Source organism: Lynx rufus, unplaced genomic scaffold, assembly GCF_022079265.1.
Source record: "Lynx rufus isolate CCGP_SWC_20201006 ecotype Redwood Valley unplaced genomic scaffold, mLynRuf1.p SCAF_3, whole genome shotgun sequence".
Taxonomy (NCBI): domain Eukaryota; kingdom Metazoa; phylum Chordata; class Mammalia; order Carnivora; family Felidae; genus Lynx; species Lynx rufus.
The window spans coordinates 3,771,151-3,796,926 of NW_025814845.1; the positions used below are offsets into that span (position 1 = coordinate 3,771,151).

General features: G+C 57.6%; 1 protein-coding gene across 1 annotated transcript in view; it reads right to left on the reverse strand.

Moving 5' to 3' along the window:
* Window positions 1-24,704, reverse strand: part of WDR1 (WD repeat domain 1) — a 45,242-nt gene extending 20,538 nt beyond the window's left edge. The window contains exons 1-5 of the mRNA XM_047090379.1: window positions 24,593-24,704; window positions 24,024-24,145; window positions 11,232-11,322; window positions 6,181-6,328; window positions 4,965-5,145 (exon numbers count right to left, since the gene is read on the reverse strand). Of these exons, the coding sequence (XP_046946335.1) occupies window positions 4,965-5,145; window positions 6,181-6,328; window positions 11,232-11,322; window positions 24,024-24,145; window positions 24,593-24,608 (558 nt within the window). The 5' untranslated portion in view covers window positions 24,609-24,704. The remainder of the gene's footprint in view (window positions 1-4,964; window positions 5,146-6,180; window positions 6,329-11,231; window positions 11,323-24,023; window positions 24,146-24,592) is intronic.
* Between the last annotated feature and the right edge of the window lie 1,072 nt (window positions 24,705-25,776).

The window sequence follows — 25,776 nt, forward strand, 5'->3', positions numbered from 1 at the left end:
CACTTAAAGGGAGACGGCAGTGAACAGCCCGTTAACCAAAAAAGTGAGGGCTAAAAATAGCCCGCTCCACGGGGAGGTGAGGCCTGAGTGCAAGAAGGACCGGGTCTGGGGAAACTTCACAGGGAGGGTTCAGACATCCGAAGGCTTCCTGCGGCTGCCTAACCCAGCCACCACCTACTGAGCGGGGGCTCCCGGCCCCTCCCCAACCCCCCAGAGGAGTCACGGCACAGGCCATCCCCCATCCCCTGATGTGGAAGGCCCTCGGGGTCGGTCTAATCCTGTCCGCCCATCAGTCACGGCAAACACTCACTGGAGCTCTGGCGGGGACCCTGTCAGTGGATCCTCCCCAGAACGCCCCACTGTCATTATCTCCCCATCATCACCTGACGCCCCCCCCATCACCCCCTCTCGACACTGAGAACACGGAGTCGTTGAAGCCATTAGGTAATAAGTAATGTACCTGAGCCCACGTCACTGATAGGGTCAGAGCACCACGGGGCTCCCTGGCCTGACTCCAGCTGGTCAGCTCAGATGTCCCCTCTGGGAGCCCTCCCTGGCTCCGCTGGCCTCAGCTGTCCCCTGAACATACGACTGCTACTGACACTCACAGCGACGTGCCCAGGCCCACCTGCCTTGTTCCCTGTCATGAGCTCGTGGAGGGAGGAACAGGCTCCAACGCTGGTGCCCTCCCCCTCCCCCCGAGCCCAGCCTCCACAGCCAGTGCTCTGAGAAGGGGTTTCTGCCTGGACCTGAAACATGGCCTCGCCTTGCTTCGGTCTGTGTCACCTCCACACCCGGCTCCCCCCCTCCCGCTCCGAAGTCTCCCGCATCCTTCGCCAAGTTCCTCGCCAGCCTCAGCCTGGCTGAGAAGCACCAAAGTGACCCCTACCCTCTGCCTGCCTCTCCCGCCACCCTGGACAGACTGGTTCAGCTACCGCGGACTCCGGAGAAAGAGGACTAGAGGAGGCGACAGCAAGCTTCTCCATGTGAGCCTGGCTGGGCCAGTCACCCTGCCGTCAGCCACGGCTTGTGCGGGAAGCCAGGAAGGAAACGGGGGAGGGGACGTGCCCTGCTGCCCCCCAGCACACCCGTCGCGAACGCAAGACCAACGCACATGAGGGCGGAAAGGCTAGGCCTGACCAGGCAGGGCATTCTGTGGGCCCAGCCCAGGCCCCCGATACACTTCGAAGGAGCCATATGGCTGCTTCGTGCCCTGTTGTAAGTCAGGAAACAGGAGAAACACCACCAGAAAATCCTGCATATCAGAGCTCCAATTTTACTTCACGGTCTGGAAAGGCAGCAGTTCTAATAATAGCGAAGACAGATTTGTAGCTCACGTCCCCTCCCGCTGTGTAGAGGGACATGGGACGCCCCCGCCTGGAGTCGCCTGTGGAGGGGGAGACGGCACGGGCGGCAGGGGAGAGCCGCTCCCAGAGCAGCCGACCGCACCGCACCGCACCGCACCCGGGAGGAGAGGAGACCAGGTGTCCCCCCGCCGCAGGGGCTCCCTCCGCTCTCACACACTCACTCCACCTCCAGGTCAGCCAGCCACAGCCTGCGGAAGCAGGCCCGGGGCACAGGAGTGCCAATTCGGCAATCGTTGAGTTAGACAAACTACCCTAGCGACCACAACACCTGGAAGTCGGTCGGGATGTGGACGCAGTCTTCCGAAGGGCCTGCTCCAGAAGGGGCGTCCACGGTCGGCCCAGGGCGGCCAACCTGCTCACCGGACGGAGGAGGAAGCGCGGGGCCAGAGACTCACAGAGCACCCCAGCGGGCAGGTGCACGGGTGCGGCAGGCCAGCGGACGATGCTCAGCTGGGCCGGTTCTCACCCGTCCAGACGCATCCATTGCGGGGACGCACTTGGCGGGGAAGACATGCCTGCGGTAGACGAGGAGTGAGCAAGGGCCCACCCGCCCCTTCTTTCTTAGCTCCTCAAAGGGAACCTCTACCTTTACCCACAGAACGCCAGGGCCAGGGCGGAGACAGCGATGCCCAAAGCCTCTGTCCTACACCCGGCCTCCTATGGTCCTGGGGGTCCGGGGGGGCCCACGGCCTCTGAAATATGGGTGGGCCCGGGCCTATTCAGGTGATGGTTCCCCCGCCCTGTGTTTCTACAGCCTCCTGGGCTCACTGCGGTTTTAGGTGAAGGAACACTAACGCTGAACCCAGAGTCTGAGGGCTCAGCAGAGGGTGGCTGACGCTGATCCAGGACTCAGGCCTGGAGGAACCAGGAGTCTATACTCCCTCTGTACGACATGAGCGGCTGGTTTAAACCAATAAACGCGAGAACAAAAAAGGAAAGCAATTTGATTCCCCTCCTCAGGCCAGCAGGACGGGCAGGCGGTCTGACCCGAGTGAGTATGGTCGCTCTGGTTTGTCTCAGAAACCCCTTCACTTCCCCTCGGGTATGAGCGCCGTCGGCTTCTGATTTCAGTGCGTGCCGACACTGAGAGCACAACTTCCTCTTTCTCAGGGCAACTGGAACCCAGCTCCTCTGTGCTCCCGACATGCCCACCCCTTATCCCATGGCCTTAAACGTGCTCGAGAGGAAGACGGCAAGAAGCTGGAGCCTGGACGGGTGGACAGCCAGCCATCCACTCCAGCTTTACTCCGGGGTTTTTTTTTTTTTTTTTTAAACATTTATTTATTTTTGAGACAGAGAGAGACAGAGCATGAACGGGGGAGGGGCAGAGAGAGAGGGAGACACAGAATCAGAAACAGGCTCCAGGCTCTGAGCCATCAGCCCAGAGCCTGACGCGGGGCTCGAACTCACGGACCGCGAGATCGTGACCTGGCTGAAGTCGGACGCTTAACCGACTGCGCCACCCAGGCGCCCCTACTCCGGGGTTTTGAGGCTCCAGGGCAGACACACGTGCACAAGTCAGACTCATCTACAAAGCTGTCAACACTTTACAAGGCATTTTGGGTGGGTGCCCGGGGGCAAGTGCTCTCCCCATCCTTTACTCTCTAGGCCAACTGAGCCTGTTAGAATCTTCTCCAACGGAAGCCCAAGGAACTCCTCGTGGACACGGAGACATTCACCAGCAGCTCACGTGCGCCCACAGCTCAGCGGGGCCGGCGGAGGAGGGCCGTCACCATCCGTCTCCTGAAGAGACCCAGAACACCAATCGCCCACCCGAGGGTCGCAGAGCCAGCCAGCTGCCGCGCTGGGCTGCCACCCAGTGCCCCCCATTCCCAGCCCACAGCCCTTCTGACCTCTCCCAGGTCCTTACGCAGGACGCACGGGTGACAGGTTCCACAGGCAGACTGTGGGGACGAGCTGTGTGCCCTTTCTGGGCACAGGTGCCAGCCGGGCAAACGTCCGCACCTGACCCCCACCCCGGGCCAGGGTTTTGGGGCGAGGGCTGTGTTCTCAGATTAGAAAGGAAAACGGAACAAGGAAGGGCCTTCCGGCCAAGGCTCCAAGTGAGCACGTGGAGAAGGCTGGCAGTGGGGTGAAGTCACAGGCTCAAGCTGACTGGACTCAAAACCTGGCTCCGCTTACTTGCCACTGAGCTGCTCCCTGCCGGGTTTTCTCTCCATCTGCGAAGAGGAAACCATCCCTCCCGGGGCGGGGAAGGGAGCCCCACCAGCTCAGAGCCCAGATCACAGCCAAGTGAAATCAAACAGCGGGGAAGGCGGAGGGGGGTACCTGGGGGCAGGGACAGCTTCACTGAGACAAGCTAGGACGACCTCCTGTTGCCACAGAAACCTCCTGTCTCCGTCCTCCTTCCTCTCCTGGGTGCGAGGCAGGACGCTCAGTTATCTGACTCCGTCTGACTCAGCACCCACTGCTCACCCTGTATCCCATGATACGTCTGCCTGCGCGTAGGAAGCACGGACCTCGAGCCACAGCCTTCAATAAAGCCGCCACCACCTACAAGCCAGGCAGCAGCCACAGGAGACAGCCACACGGACTGCTGCAAAGGGACCTCTGAGCTGCACGCTCTGCAGGGCACAGAAAGCCTTGCTGTGCTTCCCACGCAGCCGACCAGGCCCTGCTCAAGGGCCCCGGGGATGGATGGAAGCCTGTTTCACTACCAGCAGGAACCCCTGCAGAGCCCTTCAGTGTCCGACAGCAAATTCCGCCCACTGCCCCAGTGCTGCCCTGTGGGGGACCTGCTGAGGAAGTGTCATCATCCTTTCTAGCCACACCCTGCCCGCTATCTATGAATCACTGTGGTTAGTCACCGGAGTTAAGAGCAGGCCCCAGTGAGTCTCTTTAAGGGCATTCTCTCATTTAATCCTCCATGAGGTAGGGCAAGGAACCGCTCTGGACCCGCGGGCAGCTGTGCAGTAAAGTTCATGGTTAAAATGCTCTGGTATCGATGCCTCCATACCCACCTTGCAGACGGGAAAAGGGAGGCTTAGGTTCAGACCCTCGTCGCAGTCAGGGAGCACGTGCAGGGCTAGGACATGCTCCGCTAAGGCATTTAGAGCATGAGTCTTTGAGAGTTGAAGCATCTAACTCTCTTCATCACATGTCACGTTCCAGCTGGGACCCTGCCCTCATCACCTCACCAGACGAGACAAATCCAGGTATCCCCGGAAGCTCACCACCTCTATCACTTGGGAGGCTCAGCAGGTCTCAAGGTGGCACCACCAGAGCCAGGCCTGGGCCACCCCTTTCTGACAAGGCTCCTCCAGCCAGAACGCTCACCTGGCCACACGGCATCAGAGATGCACCCTCCCTGCAACCCCAGAAACACACACCTCTCCCGGGGCGAGCGCCTCCCTGCTGGAAGCATCCAGGCGGGCCTGAGTGCAGGACTAGGCGGGCCGGGGGCTCGAGTGCTGCCCCACGCACTTCGTGTGTGAAGTTCCCCTGTAAACTCCACTTCCGTCCACGCGTCAACACGTCACGGCGTTAATGGCACGTGCCTGCGACCTGGCTGCCATAGCTGCAGGTCTAGACTGCTGGTTTCGCGTGCAAGCCACCCCCAGGGGAAAGTCCACTTACGCCGATTGTGAACTTGAACTTGAACGGTGGCCCCTCAAAGAACGCGGCACAGTTATCGTCACTGCCCGTTGCCAGCCGGTACGGTCTGCTCTGCTTGATGTCCACGCTGTTGATGACTTTGTTGTGTCCCGTGATCTCGCCCACGGAAGAGCCACTGTCCCACAGGAAGACGGCTCCAAACCTTGACCCAATGAGAGGAGTCACAGGAAAAAGTCAACCCTGGGGACAGTCAATGAGATGTGGGCAGCTGAGTGGCCAGTGCTCGGGGTGGGGGTGGGCAGTGCTCGTGGCCACACTTCACACACGCTCGTTAAAGGAGTCAACGCCGAAGGCCTCCCATGGTTTCAGCTCTGCACAGTATTTGCTGGAGAATCCGAGAGCAAGTGCCTTCGGGAAGGGACTGGAATCCCTATTCGGTCTATATGGTCGAGGCCGACAGGCCTCCCATGTGGAATGTGCCTTAGAAACACCTGCCAGGGGAGTAGCCCTATGGCTTACCAGTTTCCTAACAGTTTTACTGGGCGGGACCAAGATATTTAGCCACCCCTGCTGGGAAGGCGAGGATGTCCTGCGCTCAGCTGGCATCTGATAAAAACGTACCGCGGGGGTTACTACGTGTGACTGAATGAAAATGGAATTGCTGAGACCAACAGGATGACTGGAAAAGCTATGGCAGAATTAATACCTGTCAGAACACGCAGTAAAAATAGCCTCTGAGTAGGGAGATGTGTGCCTGCCAAATTCCAAGTGCTTGACGGCGGCCGTGGTGCCCTGGGGGGAACCCTGACCTCGCTCGGAGTCGGAAACCTGAGTCGCGGTACTGACCCCACTGGTCACTAGAGCCGTGAGCGCGGCGGCCACTGCGGGCCACCTGCCCCCTCTTCCTTCGTTAAGTGACCATCTCAGGTGGGGTGCACAGCTCCCTGCAGCCAGGTGTGGCCGTGGCATGCTGGGAGGGACCCCGGTAACGCTCCTGAGAGCTGTAACTCTTTCACCTTCTCGTTTCCTGCAGCCTGGACTGTGGGCATGACGGCTGGAGCTCCAAGAGGTGAGGGGCCACGGATGTCAGAGACAGAGGGAAGGTACCAGGGCCCCGGGGGGACTCCACACGAGTCCAAGCTGGCACAGGTGTCACTGCTCCCCTCCCACCGGGGGCACCCGGAAAGAAAGCAAAGCCAAGGGACACGGGCAGGGAGGGCCGAGGCCAGAGACTCACTTCTCCCTTCCTTCCCCGACCACTGCGATCCTCTTACTGTCTTCCGTCCAAGCAATGTCCTTGATCTTTCCAGCGAAAGGCTGATACTCATACTTTAAGAGGTGCTCCTTCTGCGTGGTATCCCAGATCCTCAGCTTCCCAGATACATCTGTGGACACAAGGGGGTAGCGAGAGCCAAGTTTACCCCTGGGGCAGGGCCGTGTGGGCACAAGGCACGCCCGGACAGCACCGCCCAGGGTTCCCAGGCTTGCTGGTGTTGCCCGAGGCTGCTGCTGGGAGGAGGGATGTGTCTCAGGTAAGCAAAACCCGCCACCGGTCAACCAGAGCCCGTGGCCTCTATGAGGGCCACTACCGGGTCTCTGGGGGGCGCCAGCAGTCACCTGGATGACGCACCCTGGGTGTGGATCAGAACGCCCAGAGACACGCGGAGGCGCACTTCCGAGGCATCAGGAAGCGGTCTGGTTCTGGGACTGTGGTTTCCTCGTAGGGGGATCCAAGCGGCGCATGGGTCTCAGGCAGCTTTCTTAACGCTTGGGACCGAAGTTCTTCATTTCCAAAGTGTGACAGTACTAGTGACAGCCACCTCTCCCGTGCAGTGGCCATGCTCACACAGACAAGGAGTGCAGCTGTGTGCAGCTAATGCATGCCGTGACGCGCACGGTGGCCCCCACCGGGGCTCCCCTCCACTCCACCCGTGCCGCCCTCTGGCATCTAAGGCACACCCCACAGCCCAGACGACTTGGGTGCTGCAGGATCCCCGTGTGAGGCCCACGAGGGTCCTGGAAGGGGAAGCGGCACATCCTTCCCTTCCCCGCCAGGGTCCCGTCACCAAGTTAGTCATCGCTTCACAGCGAACTGAGGCTCCGCAGGAGGCTGCCGCAGAGCCTGACCCATGAGCAAACCCCGGGGGCCCACAGTCCTGTGCGGCAGACAGGGAGAAGCTGACTTCCACATGGAGAGCACCACGTGGGGGTCCTGGGGACCTGGTGCTCTCTGGGCGAGGTCTGGGAAGGCTGCCTGGCCGAGGTGAGCTGCAAAGGGGACCTGCAGCCAGGGGTGTCCCTAACAAGGCAGCCAGCAGGAAAGGAAAGGAAAAAGCAGAGGCTATGTGTGCACGACGGACACTCACGCTCACACGTGCGCACACACTCATGCACACACCAGGCTGTGGTCGGCTGTGCCCAGGCCGGTCCAGGGGGCTCTACGGAGTCACGTAGAATCGGCATCTACACTTGAGTGTAGCAGAGGCTGACAGTGTCCCACCCGCTCGACCAGGACGGACCCAGCCTTCCCGCTTCCCTGGGCTCTGCTTCCTGGGTGGCTCAGGCTCCTTCCCAGGCCCGGCACCAGCTGCTCGCCCCACGCCTCCCTCACCAGACCGCCAGCCGCCTCCCACGGGCCCTGCTCGTCTGGTATAACTGACGACGTGACGTTCCTTTCAGGGGTACAACTCAGGGATGTGACAAGTTTGCACATTACGCCGTGCTCACAAGTAGCTACCTTCTGTCCCCACACGTCGTTATCGCAGCGTCACCGACTGTATTCCCCGAGCTGTGCCTTTCGTTCCCGTGACTTCCTTACTCCACACCTGGAAGCCCGTATGACCGACCCTCTCCCCTCCACCCATTTTCCCACCCGCACCCCCTCCCCTCTAGCCACCACCAGCATGTTCTCCGTATTTACAGGCCTGATTCTGCTTTTTGTTAATTCATCCTTTTTTTAAGATTCCACTCCTAATGGGGCGCCTGGGTGGTGCAGTCGGTTGGGCGTCCGACTTCAGCCAGGTCACGATCTCGCGGTCCGTGAGTTCGAGCCCCGCGTCAGGCTCTGGGCTGATGGCTCAGAGCCTGGAGCCTGTTTCCGATTCTGTGTCTCCCTCTCTCTCTGCCCCCCCCCCCCGTTCATGCTCTGTCTCTCTGTGTCCCCAAAAAATAAATAAACGTTGAAAAAAAAAATTAATAAAAAAAAAAAATAAAATAAAAAATAAAAAAGATTCCACTCCTAAGAGGAATCACATGGTATTTCTCCTTCTCAGTCTGCTTTGCTTAGCAGAATACCTTCTAGGTCCTCCCGTGGTATCTCAAGTGGCACGGTGTCATCCTTTTTATGACTGCGTCATGTTCCACTGTGTGTGTGTATATATGTATACATATGTGCATACGTATATATGTGTATACGTATATATATACATACACATACATATACACGCCACGTTGTCTGTACCCGTTCATCTACTGAGAGACCCTTAGCTTGCTTCCATACATTTAATCCTTTCTGGAAGCAGCTGGGACTAGAAAAGAAGACAGTGGGACTTTCAGGCCAGGTGCTCAGGCCCAACTGGGGCAGGCAGCACCCTGTGCAGTCACAAGATACTGATCAAGGGCCCACGAGCCCCAAGCCCATGCTAAGTGCTGAGGGCACAGCAAAGACACCTTCCCTGGGATACAGGACACCTGCAGGAGGCCACAGACGATGGGGAAAGAGTGCCTGCTGTCTGCCACTTGGAAGGCGTCTCCCCCTCCAGGCAGTAAGAGGGGGGCACTGAGGGGGGCAGTCTGGGTGAGCCTGCCGCCTCTCTCCAGCAGCTTAGTAACATGGTGGGGGGGGGCGGTGACAGGGAGCAGGGAGTGTGAGGGCCCCTCAGTGCCTTTCATCAAGGCCTCTCCTCTATGTTCCTCACTTGAGCAACTCTCCTCTCCTCTCCTCTAGGCATGGGGCCCTCTCCTGGATGCCCGCCACTCTGCAGCCTGGGATTCACAGCCCGGGGGGTGCCCCAGGGACTGAGCGTGGGGCACAGACCGCCAGCATCAAAATTACACAAAGAAGACACTGCTGGAGGGGACTGGGCCTGCCCTGGAAATGGCTCTGCACTGAGAACATGGCACCGTGGGCTACATCGACCCCGGGGCAGAGACTGACTGTGTTTTTTGGGGCTGGGGGTCCAGCCCCTGCCATGGGCTCCTTACTCAGGCCTTCCGGAAGGCTTGATCATTGAGCAGACACAGACCATTCAGACTTACAGGAATCTAAAGGTCCCGCAGAAAGCTAGAACCCCATCTGGGAGCGAGCTGCAGGCCTCCCGGGGTACTAGGCCCCTCCCCTGCAGAACCTGGGCACCCCAGGTTCCAGGTAACCCAGTTAACCAGAGCACGCACTTTCCCAGCCTCCCTCCTGCACACTCCAAACCCTACTACACGACCACACTATTTTTAGCCCAGGACCTAATCTCTGCAGTGGAGGCTTCCTTGTGTGCACTCGATTAAAGGGAGCAGCAGGCTGGAAACGAAAACGTGATCTCCGCCCAGGAACACCTGATCTGCACACGGCCCAAACCTCCCTCAGTTCCTCTGCCAAGTCAGGGCACTTTTCCGAGAAAGTCAAGATCAAACCGATCCTTTACTTCTGTGGACTGTCCTTTGCCACGGTCTCTGGGCCAGCCTCCCTCACCAATTCAGCGCTGGGGTCTGAAGCGCCCAGATTTCCGGCCAGTGCAGCACCCCGCCCGGGGCTCCCAAGTGATTCAGCGGCTGGACCTGTGGCTCCCGGCACCAGGGCCACATCCTGGGGCTTTCAAGGAAAAGGTATTTTGCTGGCAAGCAGGAACAGGGGGCGGAACTGCAGGGCGAAAATAAATCAAGGAATATAAATCAAAGGTTTACGAGGGGTGCCTGGATGGCTCAGGTCACGGTCTCTCGGTCCATGAGTTTGAGCCCCATGTCGGGCTCTGTGCTGACAGCTCAGAGCCTGGAGCCTGCTTCAGGTTCTGTGTCTCCCTCTCTCTCTGCCCCTCCCCCACTCACGCTCTGTCTCTCGCTCTCTCAAAAATAGATAAACGTTAAAAAAAAAATAAGAAAAAATAAAAACAAATAAATGAAAGGTTTACGGATAGCCTTGGAGTAGAGCTAAACACAAGCGTCATTAAGTGCCCACTATAGGATAGACTCCTGGCCGAGCCCTTCACACACAACCCTGACCGCCGGCATTTGTCACCAGCCAGCACACCTGCTGCCCTGGCATGTCCTACTTTTAGTGGCAGACACTTGGGTCACCTGCTGTCAGGTGGCCACCAGGGCAAGACCATCGTAGGCCTCTCACACCCATTGCTACTCTGGATCCTCTGTCCAGTTTCTGGGAGAGAACTTCAAGGCCCAGGAAGGTTAAGTTACTCAAGGAAGCCTGCGCGGTCAGTAAGGGGCACACCCTCCAGGGACAGGGAGCGACCCAGTGCAGACCAAACGGCTCCCGGAGTGTATGAACTCCAGCCTCCTCTCCTGGCTGGTTAGTTCTTCCAGCCATTCCTTCATCTGTTGTTCTCTGGGGAGGCTGACAAGGCCCAGGCCCGCATCAGCTCACTCGCCTGGCTCTCCCTGGGGCCGGAGACAGGGCTGGGCACAGGCAAGGCGGCCATAAGCATCTTGTAGAGCATAGGAACGAATGAGTGAGTGAATGAATGCGAGACGCGGGTAAGCCACGCTAACTTCTGTGCCTCCCTTTCTCATCAAAGATCTACCCCAAAGACCCGGGGTAAACAAAGCATCCTACGTGGCAAAGATCTTTCTGTCCCTCCGCTTAGCCAGCCTCCCACAGAGCCACACAAAAGCCTGGCTAGAGAGAGCAAAGGCACAGACCAGAGCGCTTGCCTGAGGCCAGCATTGAGAGGGACTGGGAAAGGAGCAGCTCATGAATAAAGGTGACACGAGACAAAGCTGCAATTCAGAAAGCACACACACACACAAAATGAGCTCCAAAACATCATGATACAGCTGCCCACAAAGGCCTCTGGCCAGCCTCAAGTGAGCATTTCTGCTGACCTCGGAGCCGGAACCAACTGGAACACTGCCAACTACAAAGTCCTGCCATGGGGCTTTTTGGAGGCTTCTACATCCCTTGTCAGCCCCAAGTGGAACTAATCACACTGGTTCCACCTGCTGCCCCCCTTCCCCCCCCCCACCTCCCACCACCCTACCCTCCCAAGCCCGAAGCCCAGTTTGGCCTGGGGGCCTCCCGGACCCCACCACATGCATCCGTGAGCCACCCACGCACACAGGTACCTCCAGAGGCGATGTAGAACCCGCTGGGCGCGTACTTGGCCACCACCACCTGATGGGCATGCTCCGTGTAGATGTCAGCAATGGCTGGGTTCTGCAAGGAGGACACAGAAGGAACACAAGGAATGCTTCCCACTCCCCCGGCTAGTGGATGTTGGGGCGTGGGGACTGGGATAACACACACACAAGCACCCAAGTCAAAACCTCCATAGGGAGAAATCTCAGCAGCACCTCTACCCACCCGCACATCTTCGGGTGACAGAAATCCAGGTAGTTTCGTCTCTTTCTCTTTAGCCTACAGCTGTAGAACTTGAGAGGATGGTCTGTCTGTCTTTTGCTTTTCCGCACTTGCCATAGTACCAGTACGTACTTGTGAAACACACACACGAGACAGAAGTTGCACGGAAAGTCGACTGTCCTACTTCCCTTGGTGGGAGGCTGCCATCGGCAGCTGCGTTCTTGAGGCACCTGTGGTCCCCCTGTTCACAAGCATCTCTACCCCGGCTGCCACTGGACGGCCTGTCACGGGGCCCTGCTTCGAGCTCCAGGAGCACAGTGGGGTGTGCGGGTGGGAGCCTCTCTTTGTTACAACCTTCGCCGGGAAACGTGGGCTTCCCGCTCACTTCGCAGCACAGATGGAGGGTTGGCTGGACTGGCACCAAGAACGGGGCCGGCATCTGGGAGCAGGAGTACCTCTACTACTCAGCAACAAGGTTTTAACGTAGAATTTACTAAAAGTAGAGCACGGCGTCCCCCACTCGCACACACAGCCGAGAGGCCTCAGTGAACCCGACACACGCATACTGAGATGCTCTCAATTCGTCTCGGCAGCCGGGCTTTCTTTCAGGGGGGAATAAAGACGCGGTCATCTACTCCTGATTCCCGCTGTCCACTTTCTCTAAACCAAGGGCTCTTGAAAGAGGCAGCTTCCCACAGGCTGGAGACTGAGGCCATGGCAGGTCCCAGTGTGGGATGCCCAGCGTTCCAGAGGCGGCTGCTGCAGGTACATCTAACCTGATCCCCAACCGCCCCCACCTCTCCCCGACCTGACCACAAGATCAGAGGCCTGCATTCTTCTCCGCCCTCTGGCTATGGGATCCCCATCCCTCAAGACTGAGTCTAGACGGGTACACCCTGAATTCTAGCCCCGCCCACCGCCTGCCGCCTTCTGGCTCTCCTCTTAGTCCCGTGTCTCTGCAAACATTGTTCCCCTGGCCAGGAGCAGCCCTCCTGCCTGCTGACACCTACTTATGAGGCCTAACCAAAGACCTGTCTCCTGCATGAAACCTCCCGGGACGGCCTCCTCTCTCTTCGGTGCCTCCAACGCTTGCGCTGTGCCGCTCCGCTTTTCCAAAAGACGTACATTAAGTACCTGTTTCCACTGACTGAAAGAAATCTGAACAGCATTTTTCACTTTCATGACGAAAGGTAAAAGGCCAAGATAGCATTCGGCATCGGTGCCACAGCGAGATGAGCCGGTATGGGGCGGTTGTGCACCCCCCCCACCCCCCGGAGCAGCGAGCGGCGCCCCCCAGCTCCTTCCCTGGGAACCACACTCATCACCGCAGCGTCAAGCTGCCAGAGCTCCGAGCTGTGTCTGAGAGCATCTGCGCTTTATCTCAATTTATTTCGTGCATCTGTTAGCAAGATGTGTCCTAAGGTCTCAGAAAAGCCTGAGAAAGGTGATTTGGGGGTGGGCCTAGGACCACTCAAAAATTTTTTCATTATAAAGTAATGATAACTATTTCTTTGCTTTAGGCCATTTTGGATCACAAAACGTTTCCTAGAACACTGTGTTTTTGGACAGCGGGGAGAGCTGTAGTCCTGAACCTTCTTGTCATCTCTTCTCATCTGTTTTTCTGCAACCTGCTTCCAGGGCATTTATCTTTTCAGCCATGATGGCAGTTAACGAGTAGCAGGTGCTCAATAAACAGTTTTTTGGAGAAAGAAAAGTGGACGGAGTCCCTTTTACCCCCGAGACTTAACGCTTAGCATTAAGTGACGTAGCAGGCAGTTGATACACGTTCTTCGCAGATTAATCCACCTGAGAATAATCATTTGCTAGTGAAATTAGAAAGGTACGATGTATTCAAACGGGATGTCATGAATGGCAAACAGGCACAGGAAAAGGTGCTCGATGTCATCAGCCTTTTGGGAAAAGCAAATCAAAACTACAATAAGATACCGCTACGTGCCTGCTGGAATCAGCAAGACCAAAAGAACGATGTCACCAAATGCTGGCAAGGACAGGGGTGCGGGGCGCTGGGATGTTCACGTGTTGCTGGCAGGAACGCAAGACGCCGCGGATGGAAAATAGTCTGGCTAGTTCTGCACGAAGTTAGGCAGACGCTTCCCACACAAAACCCTGCAATCCCACTCCTAGGTACGTACCCAAGAAATAAAAGCACACGTCCACAAAAAGACACATGCGTGAGGGTTCATAGCTGCTTTATGCATTAATAGCCCCAAACTGGGAACAACCCAAAGGTCCACCAACAGGCGAATGAAGAAACACCGCGCTGGATCCATACAGTGGATACAACCCTGCGATAAGGGGGAGCAAACGACCGACTACCAACTCAGCAACCACACTCAGCAACTCCAGTGAACCTACAGGCATTATGCTAAGTGAAAAGGACACAAAAGACCACCCTGGGTTGCGTGGCTCCTTCTCCAGGTTGTTCCAGAGAAGGCAAACTTAAAGGGACAGAAAGCAGATTGGTCCTTGCTGGGTGCTGGGGTGAAGGGAGCCCACTGGCCGCAACGGGTTAGGGGAGCGCTTCTGGAAATGACGGGAGGTTCTGTGTCCAGATTACAGTGGTGGTTACAGGCCGTGCACATTTGTCAAGCTGTGCAGCAGAGGAATCTTCCTGACCTTCCTATATCTAAATTATGCCTCAATAAAATTAAGATGTCTGGTATCCAACCCACTCCTGGCCCAAATTAGTGCTTCATGTTCTATAACCCAACCATGGGACGCCTGGGTGGTTGTCGGTTAAGCGTCCGACTTTGGCTCAGGCCATGATCTCACGGTTCGTGAGTCTGAGCCCCACGTCGGGCTCTGTGCTGACAGCTCAGAGCCTGGAGCCTGCTTTGGACTCTGTGTCTCCCCCTCTCTCTGCCCCTCCCATGCTCATGCCTGTCTGACTCTTGATAATAAATAAACGTTAAAAAGAAAATTTCAAAACCTGACTATGGACAAGACCCTTTGCCCAGAAACTGGCCAAAAGAGGTGCTCAGACAGGCCACCACTACCAAGATCCTTCTCCAGATGTCTGTTTCAAGGCTGACTGAGGGGCACCACCAGCCCACTTTACAGATGAGAAACCCATCCCAAGGACAACTTGCCAATATGTTGGCACTCAGGCCCACTGGGGGTTCCGAGGACCCAGGGCAGGGATACCAGATGAGTAGGTAGAGGTTCTGGGCAGAAGTTCTGCCCCTAAACGGTCAGGGTTGCCAGTTGCAGGGGCTGTGAAACGCCCGAGGTCATCCCCAGCAGGCTCGGCACCAGAATCCCAGGCTGCATGAGACATGGCTCTTGTCTGCCTTGCAAATGCAACTGAGCCAGCGAGCGAGGGGCCAGATTCTCCAACTGAACACGATGATTTCAGCTGAGTGTGTGCCAACCTCCCCAGCTCTGCTCGGCACACACAGGGAGGCTGGCTACTAGAGGCAGAAATAACGGGTCCCCTGTCCCCACTGTGTCCTGCCAGCTCAGGCTCATTCCAGATCAGCGGAATCTGGAGTCTGTAAGGCCCCAGGACTGGGACCCAACACCCACTCCCCTGCCTCACAGGGGGTGGCAGATCCCCTTCACTTGTCCCTCTCCTGCTGCCTCGGTGAAGAATACACTTGGGTGAGCAGTTTATTTGGAGCAGGGCTAGGGAAGAGAGGAAATGAGGCACGGAAGGGAAAGAAGCCAATTCTGGGTGCACCAAGGAATAACCCTGTGGCGGCAGGAGCTCCGCCTCCCTCGGGGCCTTGGGAGATGCTTCAGGCAAAGCCTTGGGGTCATCCCCCAAAGGGTGCTGAGGCTGGGACGCCCCTCCCCCAGGCCTTCCTGCACTTCTACTGGCAGTGCGGGTGCTTGCCACCAGGGTACAGGAGACCTGAGACACAGACCAGGGCGAGACCCGGGTGCCGAGGGGATGGCTGGCTGGCCACAACTTTCCATCTACTTGCCCCCGACCCCAGGCCTGCTCCTGGCCCTCCACACCCCCGCCAGTCTTCTTCAACAGTTCCCAAACCCACCTCCTCTTTCCGCCCCTGCCAGATTCCGTCCAGGTCCCTCCTGGGGACCACGACAGTACCTTCTGGACTGCTCTCTACCTTCCGTGGACCGCTACACCCCTCATCCCCCGTCTCTAAGTCCCATGTCTCATCACCTGGTTCCCCTGCTTGATATCCTTCCCTCGGGAGCGGCAAAACCCGACCCCACTAACTGCACTCTTCCCGGACCCCCCAGCACACACAGGACCCCCCACTCCAGCCCCACTCAGGCCCTCCCGGGCTGAAGAGCTGCTCCCTGGGCCTTACCTGGCCAGGGCCCCTTCCCTCCCCAGGCCCACGTGGGGACTAGAACAGGAGCCACCCACCCCCAGCTCAGGGTCTGGCAGTGGGCACTCAGCAACATCACTGAGTTACACACAGAGCTCGGGGCTGGTGAGACCCCGGGGTCAGTCCCAGAATGCAGCCCCTGTGCCTGGGAGGTCAGGGAGCCTCACGGTAAGACACGGGCCATGGCCGGCCATCACGCACCTGCAGACCCAAAGGCCTGCGGGGAAGCAAGGTGAGGGTGTTTGGGCTGCTGACAGAGTGCCAGAATGGGGCCCAGCGGGGCCAGATGAAAGCAGACCTCTCAACCGAACCTCAGGAGGCCCATTCTCTGTGCGGACCAGACACCCCTGGCCTCCCACCTGCGCCAAGACCCCTCCCCAGGGCCAGACCTTCTGCCAGGAGACTAACCCCCATACCTTCCCAGGCCCTGCCCCATCCGGGAGATTCGCTATACCAATGAAAGGGGGGGGGGTTCCCGAAAGTCACTTTGTTTGGGCAGCATCTGGGCCGCCAGCTTCCCCAAAGCTCCTTCACGTCCCCATGTCTGCTCAGGCTCTATCTAGTGCCAAGGAGGGGTCAGAGGCCATCACACCATGTATAGTGGGGTTGGTGACTGGCCCAGGTCACAGGGAGCGGCAGCTTTCACCTCAGCTCCTGAGCCACAGTGAGCGCGGCGGATGCATCAGGAGGTTGGAAAGGCCTCCCCAGCCCACCAGGGCTGAAGCCGTCGGACAGGGCTCTGCGAGAGGGGCCTCCGGGCTGTCCTGCGGCAGCCGATGTCCCCTGGAGCCTCCAGAGAAAGCCCTAGGCTCCTCCAAACTTGGACCAGGCAAAGTGAGCGTGACCTTCCAGGAGGATTGCATTTCAGAGCTTTCTAAATTCTTCTAGTTCCTAAAAGCAGTAACCGGTAGCTGGACCCGTGTATCAGACTCGATCTGCAAGAGCCTCTGTTCACTGATGACCAAGGACAAACTCAAATTACTGCACGGTAACCTGGCTCCGAAGCAGCTACAAGACATCTGTACTTCCCGACTGGCAAGGCTGAACCCAGCAGCCGAGCCCCTCCACACAGCCTCGAAAGACACACAGAACACGGACGGATGGCTCATTTACTCCTTCCAAGAATCTGGGCTGGCCCTGGGATCCAGTGGTGAGCGAATGCTTTGCAGAAATAAAACCCGCCACCCAAGCTGCACCCAACGAGCACCGCCCTGCTCGACCTTGGAGGCTCCCTCTCGCCTGCAGGAAACGCACCCTCCCCCAGCAATCCAAGGTCCACTTTCCACGATGCCCTGCTCCTTCCTCCGTGAAATCGCTGTGACTTTCTTCCCTTTATCTGCCTCGGCCTGGAACGCCTTCGCTCCTTCCTGATCATTGATGATGTCTCCTGTTACCTTCTAACACCCAGGTGAAAGCCACCTCCGAGAATCCTTCCCCGATGCTCCCAACTGGAGACGGTCTCCCCCAACCCCCAATGCCTATTCCCATCCAACCTCCCACCCCACCACCCTTACTACTCTCCGCCATGTACCACGGGCCATTCTGACATCCGCAAGGCTTCACGCTAAGCAGACTCCACAGAGGGCAGGGCCTGTATCTGATCCAACATGGCAGCCTCCAAATGCCCCAGGAGACCAGGGCTCGCTGGACCCTGAGGGCCGTTTGCGAAATCGCTGTGTATGGAGGGTTCACTCTTGGCCAGTGGACCCTTCTGCCGAGTCCTCTGAAACCTCACAGGAAGGTAACCTCACAACCCACTTCACAGGCCAAGAGACATGGGCCCAGAACGAATGACATGCCCAAGGCTAACCGCTGGTAAGCGGTGGAGGTGGGGACCTGAAGTCAGGTAAGAGCCTTCATTCCTGAGTTTTGGCCTCTCACTTATGGTTGGAACCATCGTTAGCCTGATTCTTTTAACTCAGAGTAGCACTTCTGTCTAGCCCACAGGTTTCTGAACGGTGTGGGGCCAGGTCATTCAGCGGTCCTACAGGGCCCACCCCTCCCGGAGTGACTTTCCCTCCTGCCTCCCAGCTCAACCCCTTCCCAATGGAGCAAACCAAGCCTTAGAGCAGGGACCCCAGCACAGACAAGGCCACCACCACCTCCCTTCCTGTCCCTCCTCTCCCTCTGCCTGCGCAGGGCCTCACTGAGCAGTCATCAAGGGACCCCTGGGGCTTCAGTCTGGCACCTCTAGAAAGAGACAGCACTGAGCCACCAGGGCGGATGTGAAGAAGGCGGCACCGCGTACCGTCACAGTCCAGGCAACCCTCCAGGAATACTTGTGAAAGGACTCTGTGACATCCCACAGTGACCCTGTTACCTGTTCTCCCTGTTCTTACAGATAAGAAAACCAAACTGGATGAAGTACGTACGTGAAGTGCTCGGCCACTGCCCAGCATACCAAGTGCTCAACAAAGATGAGCTCCTTTACCAGAGGCGGGGCTCAGGGCAGCGTGCTGGACCAGCAGAAGCCTGCGGTCCCCGCAGACAAGGGTTGAACACGGGCGGGGCGGGGCTGGGGCTGGGGGTGGGGATGCCCAGGCTGGGATGGCCTGCGGTGGAGCAACTGCCATTTTCTGGGTAAGGTTCCAGGGAGCAGAGATAAAACTGGTGGGTGGAAGCTACTAGCAAGCTGAGCAGAGCCTGGGATCCAGGTCTTTCTAGGGGGTCCACCACCACCAAAGCCAGGCAGGTTCTACCGAGACTCTGGAAGAGAAGCAAAGAAGCAAAAAAGGGCCCTTTCCAGTGCACAGCCTACACGTCATCTGCAACAAGGCCCCGTGGGGGATGACGGCTGGGTGCGGCACAGGGATCCAAATGGGCACCTCCAACCGTTCCGGGCACGGCCGACTTCCACAACCCAACGGGAACCAGGACCACCTCTCCGCTGGCCTCAGACATGAGGCGGCAACCTTGACTTCTTTAAGCTCCAAGGCTCTGAGAGCCCGCTCTACACCCCCACAGACAGGGTTAAGGAATGTACTGAAGCCACCGCCCAGAGCCCATGTCAAACTTCCGCCAACCTCCGTGCACATTTGGTTCCCGGTCTAGATTCTCCCCCATCTCTGCTATGTCTCTGTCTCGCTCCTCTTCCTGGAGAACTCTTACTCATCCTCCAAAACCCAACTCAGAGGTGTCCCTTCTCCAGGAAAGTTCCTTGTTGCTCTGTGGTGCAACTGGTTCTTCCCTCTTGTTTCCAAATCATTCAGGACATTCTTTTTCTTTTTTTTTTTTTTTCCAGTTTATTTATTTTTGAGAGAAAGAGAGAGCACGAGCGGGGGAGGGGCAGAAGAAAGGGAGAGAATCCCAAGCACAGCACAGAGCCCGAGGCAGGGCTCAAACTCGCAAACCATGAGGTCATAACCTGAGCCGAAATCAGAGTCAGCGCTTAACCAACTGAGCCACCCAGGTGCCCCCAAATCACTCAGAAGATTCTTTTAAAGCGCCTAACCAGAGCATTAGAATGTTACTCACCAAGGTTCTCAACGCTACCGAGATTTTGGGCCACATAACTTACAGGACAGTCCTGAGCATTTTGGGGTCCTGGCAACATCCCTGGCTTCTGCCCACTAGATAGATACCAGTAGCACAAAAAAATGTCTCCAGACATTGCCAGATAGCTCTTAGGGGGTGGGGCTGGGGGCAAAACCTCCTCCTAGCCACTGATTTAAATCTTGGACACGGTGGCCATGGGCAGGGCTCCGCAAGACAAGCTTGGTGAACGTGTGGGGGAAAACAGGAAGCAAGGGCTGGTTCTAGCAGCTAATCAGCACTTGCGGAGTGCGTTTGTCTTGAACCTCCAACCTGAGGCACAGAACAAGCTCTACTACAGATCTGATCACGTTACTGGTCCACACAGCTCCGTGGCCTTGTCTGGGCCTGACTCCTCTTAAAGATCAGACCCTCCCCCAGGTCTCTCCCGGGTTAAGCTCATGCATGTGCTACCCTGCTCATTTTCTGCACAGGTGCTAACCCAGCACACTGCTCCCTTCGGTCACCTGCTGGCTTGTTTCACTCCCAGCGAGGCCACGAGCTCCGTGCAGGAGGGGGCCTCCCCTGGATCTGTGCTCCCAGCACACACAGCAGGGACTCAGGAGGCACGTGCAGACAGACAGAAGGGACAACGTCAGCCCTTCTCAAGCCATCTGTCCCTTTACATACCCCCTCCCCCATGGGGGGGGATGCACAGGTGGTCCTTCTACACATGACTGGCTACAGACCGCACCATGAGAAGCTCAGCACTCAGGTTCAACAACCCTGAACTTCATACTGCACTTGGAAGCAGAGAGTGTTGAACTGCAACAAACATTTCACTTCCTAGAATTTGATTTCATGCACCTAATTTTTTCAAATATACAGATTTCAGTTCTGGAATCTAGGGACCGGGTCCTTTAAAAAAAATTTTTTTTTTTTCAACGTTTATTTATTTTTGGGACAGAGAGAGACAGAGCATGAACGGGGGAGGGGCAGAGAGAGAGGGAGACACAGAATCGGAAACAGGCTCCAGGCTCTGAGCCATCAGCCCAGAGCCTGACGCGGGGCTCGAACTCACGGACCGCGAGATCGTGACCTGGCTGAAGTCGGACGCTTAACCGACTGCGCCACCCAGGCGCCCCTTGGGACCGGGTCCTTTAAAAGCAAGCCCCAAACTCGCCCTTGTAGCCAATCTGCTGACTGCTTGTGGCAGCTTTCAAGGGGCTTCTGACACTGGGCAGTTCAGAATCACGGAGAAGCTTCTTCACTGCCACTGGGAGAAAGCTCTTCCCTGTCTCTGCAGAATAGGCAGGGGCAATGGCGACGCTGGCCTCGAAGTAAGAATATACCAGGCTCTCCTCTTCTGGAGTTTTCTTTTTTCTGATTTTTATTTTAGAGACAGCACAAGGGGGCACAAAGAGAATCTTAAGCAGGCTCCACTCTCAGCACGGAGCTCAACACGGGGCTCCATCCCGCGACCCTGGGATCATGACCTGAGTCAAAATCAAGCGTCAGATGCATAGCAGACTGAGCCACCCAGGCCGCCCCTGGATTCTTCTATTCCAGATGGCCACATCACTGGAAACTTTTAATTCTGCAGGTGTGGCCACGGATGTGCTGATAGGAAATAAATACTCTTTCCTCAAGTTTATGAAGTGCCGGTGTGCTGGGTTCACAAAACAACTTTTAAGTCCACACAACGAATGGGAACTTCCAAATGGGAAGTCACAAGGGTATGGATACCTGTTTGGTATGAAAGGGAGACGCCACAAAATAAAGATCCAGCAACCTTATGCAGGCGGAGCTTTTCTTATTTCTAGGCAGTAAAACCTTCAATGGCTGCCTGTTATCTCCATGGCACAGCCTGGCTTTCAAGGCGTTGTGACAAATACTTACTGAGCACCTGTTATGTGCCAGGTACTCTCCTGGGGGAGGACACAGAGGTGAAAGAAACAGAAGAACAAAGTCCTACTTTCAAGGAGCTTCCAGTTACAGAAGACAGGCAGATGGGCATATCTGGTCATAGGATGTGGTGGCCTGCTCACCGGCTCCCGCCATGTTAGCGCTGAGGGGTAGAGAAGGCCAGGATGGGAGTGCTATTAGTTCCCATGTCCTGAGACAGATGTGTGGCATGTTTCAGGAAGATCACAGAGGCGAGGGTGCCTGGAGATGAGTGAGAAGGGTGGGGTGGGGTTTTGGGGGTGAGACCGAGGTACCAGGCTCGATGGTGAGGCCACATCAGCCATAGTAAGGGAGGGCAAAGAGGACAACGAATGCCACCTCCTATCTTACCAAACCCGGTCTAGCCGTGCTCTGAGAGCAGACTGGAGGAGAGCCAGCACGGAATCAGGGAGACCAGTTTGGGTTTTCTGTCTTGCAACCCAGAGAGGATGGTAGCTTGGAGGAGGTGGAAACAGCAGGTAGAAAAAATGCCGGATTCTGAAGTTAGTTTGAGAGGAGTCACTAGGATTCACTGGAGAATTAAACATGGCGTGGAAGAAAAAGAGGGAAATCAAGCAGAAGTTCAAGGTTTGGGGCCTGAACAGCTGGAGCGATAGCGTTGCTGTCTGGGGGACAGGACACACAGGAAACCCTACTGTGCTTAGGACACGTCAAGTAGAAGCCAATCAGACATCTGTTGGACATTCCACAACCGGGTCTCCACCTTTCCTTCGGATCTCTTCTCCTTCTTGAGCCTGTAATTTAACCAGACCACCTTCCTTCCTGTTCCCTGAATGTTCACGAGGGCTCACGTCTTTTTTCCCAGGAATGTTGTACCCTAATAAAAACGGTGCCCATGCTTAACTGAGTACCAACGGTCCCTCAATCCAACAAGAGCCTGGGGTGCCTGATGTACATCCAGATCAGGAAGGGACGCATTAGCAGCACCGTGCTGTCCTGGGCCCTGCAGAAACTTACAAATAGGTGGGAAAGAAGAGCAGAGGCACCCTCAACAGAGAACGGTGAAGCCTGGGGTACTGGTAAAAAAGAAAGACTTCCGAAGAACGAGCAGAATGAGTTGCACGAGGCGGGGAATGTTGGCGAAGGGGGTGCTCGTGTGCGACTGTGAACAATTCCGGTGGAAACAACTCTGATCGCTGGCCTCACCTCTCTTCGGAGCAATGGGCCCAGTGGCGGGGGGTGGGGGTGGTGCTGAGAGAGAGGCTGCAGTTGAAGAACCCTCCCTGGGACCAGACACACAGTGGCCACCTCACGGGAGGCCTCCCGTCTGGAAGTACACGCAGACTGCAGGGACATGAGCATGACTGCTAGGGGCAGGCCTGGTGTTCCAATGCTCGGGATCCCTGAGAACGCTTCAGTCCACTTTGTTTGCCAAACTGCCAGTGAGTGTCTACTCTGGGTCGTCTAAACTTTTATTTACTCGAACTCTCGGGACCTCACCCTGGAGACCTCCGGATCATTACCATCTAAGTCCTTGGCAAGGTTTCCCCCAGTTCTGAGCGAGGCCAGATCAGCTTTCTAGGAATCCGTGTGACTAGCACAATAGCTGTTAGCACTTTCAGAGAACGTTCACACCCACCCACCCCCTTCATCTGAGGTGCCCAGCAAGCCCGGGCAGGGCTGAAACTGTCACACGGGGCTCAGTCCTTGAGCAGAGGGGCAACGGTGACAGGCTGGCTTACCCAGAGATGAGGGCAGAGCCAGAAGCACCTCAGACCAGGTAGAGGCCTCTCCTTTTACAGGCAAGAAAGCAGAGGCCCACACAGCTCCTTCGCTCCCTCAGCCAGTTGTGAGGTTCCTGAGGGCAAGTGCACCCGATCAGCAACAATCCCAACCCACTAGGGGTAATCACTCACAACAGATGTGAATCTAAGCTGACATCCCTTGGGAGCACGGCCAATCAAAATCATCTACCTACATACTGTGCACGAGGCCCGACCCCAAGCACAGTTCAGGAGAACATCCCCCCCCCCACCCCAATGGTTGTGCTGGCACTTTCCCCTTTCATCCCGTCACTCAGGCTGGGGAAGGGTGAAGAAAGATTTCAGTGTGCAATCCCGGCGGTGGGGAGACCAACAAGCAGACTGGGTCGTTTGGGTAATTACAGAGGAGTAACAGGATTCCCCACGACATTGGCTCGACAAGCATTCTTGGCCTGAGTACAGAATGTCTGTCTCAATGCTTCATGGGAATAAACCATTCCTGATTTTGCGCCGGGGCTCAGATCCGGATGGTGTGCAGAGAGGCCTGAGTGTGAGTCCTGGCCGCTCACACTGAGAGCCCCTGGGTGTTGGTAATGATTATACACAAGGGCCATTTACCAAGCACTGGGTGTGTGCCAGGCGAGCCAGTGGGAGGGACGCATCATCTCATTCAGCGGGCACAGGCGGTCAGGGGAAGTGGGGGGGGGGAGCCTGGTGTCATCACCTCCATTTTACAGATGAGGGCACTGGGATTCCCAGGCCCAAGTCACCAGCTACCCCAAGGTCAAGCAGCAGCTGGCCGGGTGTGTCCGATCCCCCTAATCCAGAGCGCTTATACTTATGATCTGAACTAATCTGAGCCTCAGTTTCCCCATGAAAAGAGTGAGAAGTGGGCCTGGCCACCTTGAAACCATCTGCTAGTCTGCTAGGCTTCCGAGGTGTGGTCCCAAGGCTGAGGGGGCGTGGCGTCCTCACCCTCCTCAGGCTGCGGAGAGCGGGAGAAGAAGCCGTAGAGGGGAAGAGGAATTAACCTGAGAGTCGCGCCCAAGATAGGAACCCCCGCCTGGGCGGGGGGATACGGGGAGGAGGTACTCACGTCGATGTTTCTTAGAATGACGCACTTCCCATTAGTGTAAAGAAAATTGTTGCCCTTGGGGTCGCCGCCGATGATTTTAGAGACGCCCCTCTCCACCTGGGGGAGGCTGGCGAACACCTTCTCTGCGGAGACACAAATCAAGCAGAGCACGTTAGGGGCAGCCCCCGCCTCATCCCCCAGGCCGGGCTGAGGACCGAGGGGTGGGAGCGGACTAGAGAGGGGCCCTGGACCGGTCTCAGCCGGTCACCTGTTGCCACCACCAGGAGGGGCGGCAGCCACTTTGAAGGAGCGCAAGGGACGGCGCGACTTCCTGGTCTGCGCTCCCGACCAGGCCCTTCAGGGACGCGGGGGCTCCCACGGGCCCAGCCCGCAGCGCCAACTTTGGGGCACCCCCTCCCGGGCCGGGGATCGCCGCCGGGCGCCCCGAGGGCGGCGGGGCGCTCGCCGGCCTGCGCCCTCACCCCTCCCCCGCGGCCCGGGACCCCGCCGGGCCGCCCGCGCCCCACCGATGGCCGAGGGGACGGGGGACATAGGCGCCCACCCCGGGGGCACGGGGCCGCGGTACTTACTGATCTCGTACGGCATCCTGCCCACTTGTTACCGCGCCGCGCTCGCCGAGAGCCTCCGAGGCCGCCCGCGCCGCGAAGCAGACTGGCGGAGGCCGGGCCGGGGACGGGGGCCGAAAGGCGGCGCCGGGCGTGCCGGGCGCGGAGGGGGCGGTCCGAGGCCGGGGCTCCGAGGCCGGCTCGCGCCCTGCCCTGCGCGCTGCCGCTGCGGACGCGCCGAACCCGGAAGCGCGGCCCCGCGCGCGGCTCGCCCCCAGCTTTGACCATATATAGTCAAGCGCTCGGCTCGGCGGCTGCAGCCCGCGTGAGCCTGCGCGGACGGGGCCGCCCTTCCCCCCGCCCCGCGCGGGGCCCGCCCCGGCCGCCCCGGCCGCCCCGCCCCCGGAAGTGACGTTACACACGGTCCTGTAAAAGGGCGGCGCGGGAGCGCCCACTCCATCAGAGTGGTCCTGGCCGCGGTTGGAGAAGGGTTGCGGAGTTTTTCGGGGGAAGAGAGAGCGGGCTTTTCGGGCGGCTCCTCGCTGGAGTTCTGCGGGGGCCGAGCGTGCTGTAGCGGGGGGCCGCGGAAGCCCTCTCCGTGCTTGTGTTTGCGTAGCGGGCGTTCCCGAGCCGCTAGCCTTCCTGCTGAGGCTGAGTCGGCGCCCGTTCGGGTTTTGCAAACATAGTGGGTTTGTTTTTTTTCTTGGAAGTTAGATGAGTGGGAGTCCCCCTTCCTCAAAAACTGTCTCGCAGCAGAAACCTTAGGGATGTGTCTTTCTGGGCCCAAACTCACTCTCTCACTCTCTCTCTCTCTCTCTCAAAACTTTAGAAAGCTAAGAAGCCAAGGAGAGCAAAAGGGAACGTAGGTTCTAAGAATACCAGAGTGGGTCAATGACGGAGGGGGAAGGCAAAGGGGAACTTGGAAGATCGAGGCAGCGGCTCGGAGCCTCACTTTTCAGCAGGGATTGTAGTTTTCCTGAGATGGTGGTGGGGGGGGGGTGCCAAACGAGAATCTGTGAAGCACCTGTGGGTACGTAAGCGTCTGAAGCCTGCGCTAGAAAACCTCACAGTGTGATGGTTGAATTCCTGTTTTTCTAATCTGGGAAGCCTAGTAGGCTCTGTTTTCGAACTGGATCCGGGTTCTCTCTTCCTTGGCTGTTAGTCAAGAACCAAGCCTTGAACGCTCACCTGGGTAATTGCAGGTGCTT